Source organism: Bombina bombina, chromosome 6 (assembly GCF_027579735.1).
Source record: "Bombina bombina isolate aBomBom1 chromosome 6, aBomBom1.pri, whole genome shotgun sequence".
In the NCBI taxonomy this organism is placed as follows: domain Eukaryota; kingdom Metazoa; phylum Chordata; class Amphibia; order Anura; family Bombinatoridae; genus Bombina; species Bombina bombina.
The window spans coordinates 897619691-897622451 of record NC_069504.1 but is presented as its reverse complement, the minus strand read 5'-3'; the positions used below and the strand labels follow the sequence as shown (position 1 = coordinate 897622451).

The window sequence follows — 2761 nt, the reverse complement described above, 5'->3', positions numbered from 1 at the left end:
CTTGATCTCTCTCTCCCCTCTTTCACGGCCCCTGCCCCCTTCACGCACCTTCAGGCTAGGCTCCGCCCCTTCACGGACCTTCACACTAGGCTCCGCCCCCTTCACGGGCCTTCCCGTTGACCACACCCACTTCACATTTGGTCACGCCCCTGAGCACGCTCGGCCACGCCCACTTCTGCTCGCAGCAGTCAGCAGATCAGGTAGGGATTTAAGGCCTGGTGTGTTTGTCCTCGTGCTGTCTCTACTGCGCATGACAGCTTCGGACAGACACACTTGGCCTTTTATAGTATAGGATATGTTTGAGGTGAGGGTATGAGAAGGTACAATGTACATCCTCTGCTTAGTTTATAAAGAGGTGTAGTATATTGTGTTATTTGTTATGTTGAGACAGGGATGGGCCTTCAGAGGGCAGGACATACCGGGGGAAAGAGAATATGGGGGGTTGGGCTAAGAGCCCCCACAAATTTGTCTTACACAGGGCCTTGGTGGCCAAGCTAGGCAGTCATCATCTATGTTTGTTCAATGAAACACCATTCTTTACATTTGCTTTGGCTGTGAATATTTTGCTTCAATGCAGGTGCAAAAATCAATGCAAAAAAACTATCTAGGCACCCATGGCTATCAATCTTTATAGCCTGAACATATATTTAACTAACCTGAGTATTTCATGACACTCCCAATAATATCACTCCTCTTTACATTTTTAGATGACCAAGTTTGTCTTCATAGTGTAGACTGTCAGGCGAGCAATGTGGAGAGCTTGTCAAATCACTATGAACAGTAACTATACTTGACGGGAATTACTAATGGAATTATTAATGGATTTTATACAAGATCATTAATACTGTGCTTGATTTCTATTGAAGCACTTTTGTAATCATTATGTATTTGTAAACAAGTTTAATATTTTGTTGGTAAAATTATAGTTGAATATTGAGGAGATGTGCAATCATACATGTTTGCAATCTGTCACTTATAGGTAGATTCTTGGAGATGCACATGTATATGACATCAGCTCTCAGTATGAATGACATGAAAGCCATTGGGCTTCAGATGGCTTTAGATCTTTTGGCAGAGAAGGAAGAACGAGATTCTATTACTGGACTGAGGACCAGAACACAACCAGGGAGGCCAGACTGGAACAAGGTATGGTGCTAAGCATTGTAAGGCTCAACTAGTTAATACAGTAAACTCAAATCCTTCTTCTGACGTCTTTTTTTTTTTGTAGGTGTTCCAGAAAATAGAGCAAGAAATAAAAGGCAAGGTACAGGTGTTCTTTTGTGGCTCTCCAGCCCTGGCCAAAGTTATTAAGGCGAAGTGTGAACAATTCAATTTCAAATTCTTCAAAGAAAACTTCTAGAAATTTGTCTGGTAAATTAATCAGCTTCCTCATATGAAAAATGTTGTTATTCAGTTGCAACAAAAGAAGATTAAACTAATTTAATGTAATTAATTGTTTGGCTTTAACTTGAACATTTATTCACACAGAGAAGAAAGCCTTTCATTTCAGCATACTGCTGCACAGCGCATACAAGAATTGTCATCATCACTGGAAAAAATACCAGCTATAGCAATTAGCTTAATTATGTAATCATAAGTTAAATCACCCTAGAGTTCTTTATACTGATATGAAATGACTGTGTCTTTTCATTTTGATTCCATCAAACTGTGTAGAAGTACCATAGATAACTGGACTGGAATTTGTGTATTATGAACACACTTCCTGGTATATAAATTACTGATAATGCTGGTAAAAAAGTAGATGGATTGAAATAGTTTGCTTATTATTTTCTTATTGTGTACTGTAATTTCAGTGCACAAATACACACTTAGAATGATTCTTGTTCATTACTCTAGAGCGGGGATAGGCAAATTATGGTCCTGGGGCCAAATTAGGCCCACCTCTTCTTTTTACAGATCCACGGTGGATACAGCACAGAAACACTTCAGCTTTACATTTTTAAAAGCTTGGAACGGAATTAAAAGAAATGAAAATATTGTGTGACATGTGAAAATGATTTGAAATTCAAATTTCAATGTACATAAATAAAGCTTTTTTGGAGACTCCCATTTTCGGTATTGTCTATGGCTGCTTTCACACTACAACAGCAGATTTGATTAATTGCAAAAGAGACTTATGTGGCGCTCTCATTGCTTTGCACCGCTGCACAATATTTCCAACTCAAAGGAAAGCAATGAACAGAAAAATTGTATAATTTAAAATAAAATCTCATAACGGCAGTGTAGTATCTTCACAAGAATGAAAATGGGATAGCCAGAGGTCAATGCTAGGTAATTGGTGCCAGTTAACAGGTTCTAAGGAGCAGAGAGTCTCATAGTCAGGTATAGCCAGAGATCAGAGGCAGGATCTAGGTAACAGATGCCAGGGGGAAAACATTGTCATAGGTATAGCAAAGACTTAGAGCAAGGAATCAGATGACAGAAGATCTTGTAGTCTGGTAGAGCCAAAGGTTGAAGACGAGTATTAGGTGCCAGGAGAGATGCCAGGGGGCAAGTTGAATAAAAGTCAAAAGAACAGAGCCGGGTCAGTAATGTGGTAGCCAGCAAGGAAATAGGTAGCAAGAACAAAGATAGAATACACGGAACCTGACATAGGATAGCGTGGTGAGTAGCTCAACTTAAAGAAAAATGTTGAGCTACTCAGACCTAAGAGACAATGGGGCCTATCTATCAAGCTCCGAATGGAGCTTGATGCCCTGTGTTTCTGGCGAGCCTACAGGCTCGCCAGAAACAGCAGTTA

The 2761-nt window shown here is 40.0% G+C and overlaps 1 protein-coding gene across 1 annotated transcript in view; it reads left to right on the top strand.

Annotated features, from left to right (window-relative positions):
• The window catches only part of NOX5 (NADPH oxidase 5), a 209147-nt gene extending 207698 nt beyond the window's left edge, over positions 1–1449 (top strand). The window contains exons 15-16 of the mRNA XM_053719575.1: positions 980–1146; positions 1229–1449. Of these exons, the coding sequence (XP_053575550.1) occupies positions 980–1146; positions 1229–1360 (299 nt within the window). The 3' untranslated portion in view covers positions 1361–1449. The remainder of the gene's footprint in view (positions 1–979; positions 1147–1228) is intronic.
• The last annotated feature ends 1312 nt before the right edge of the window (positions 1450–2761 follow it).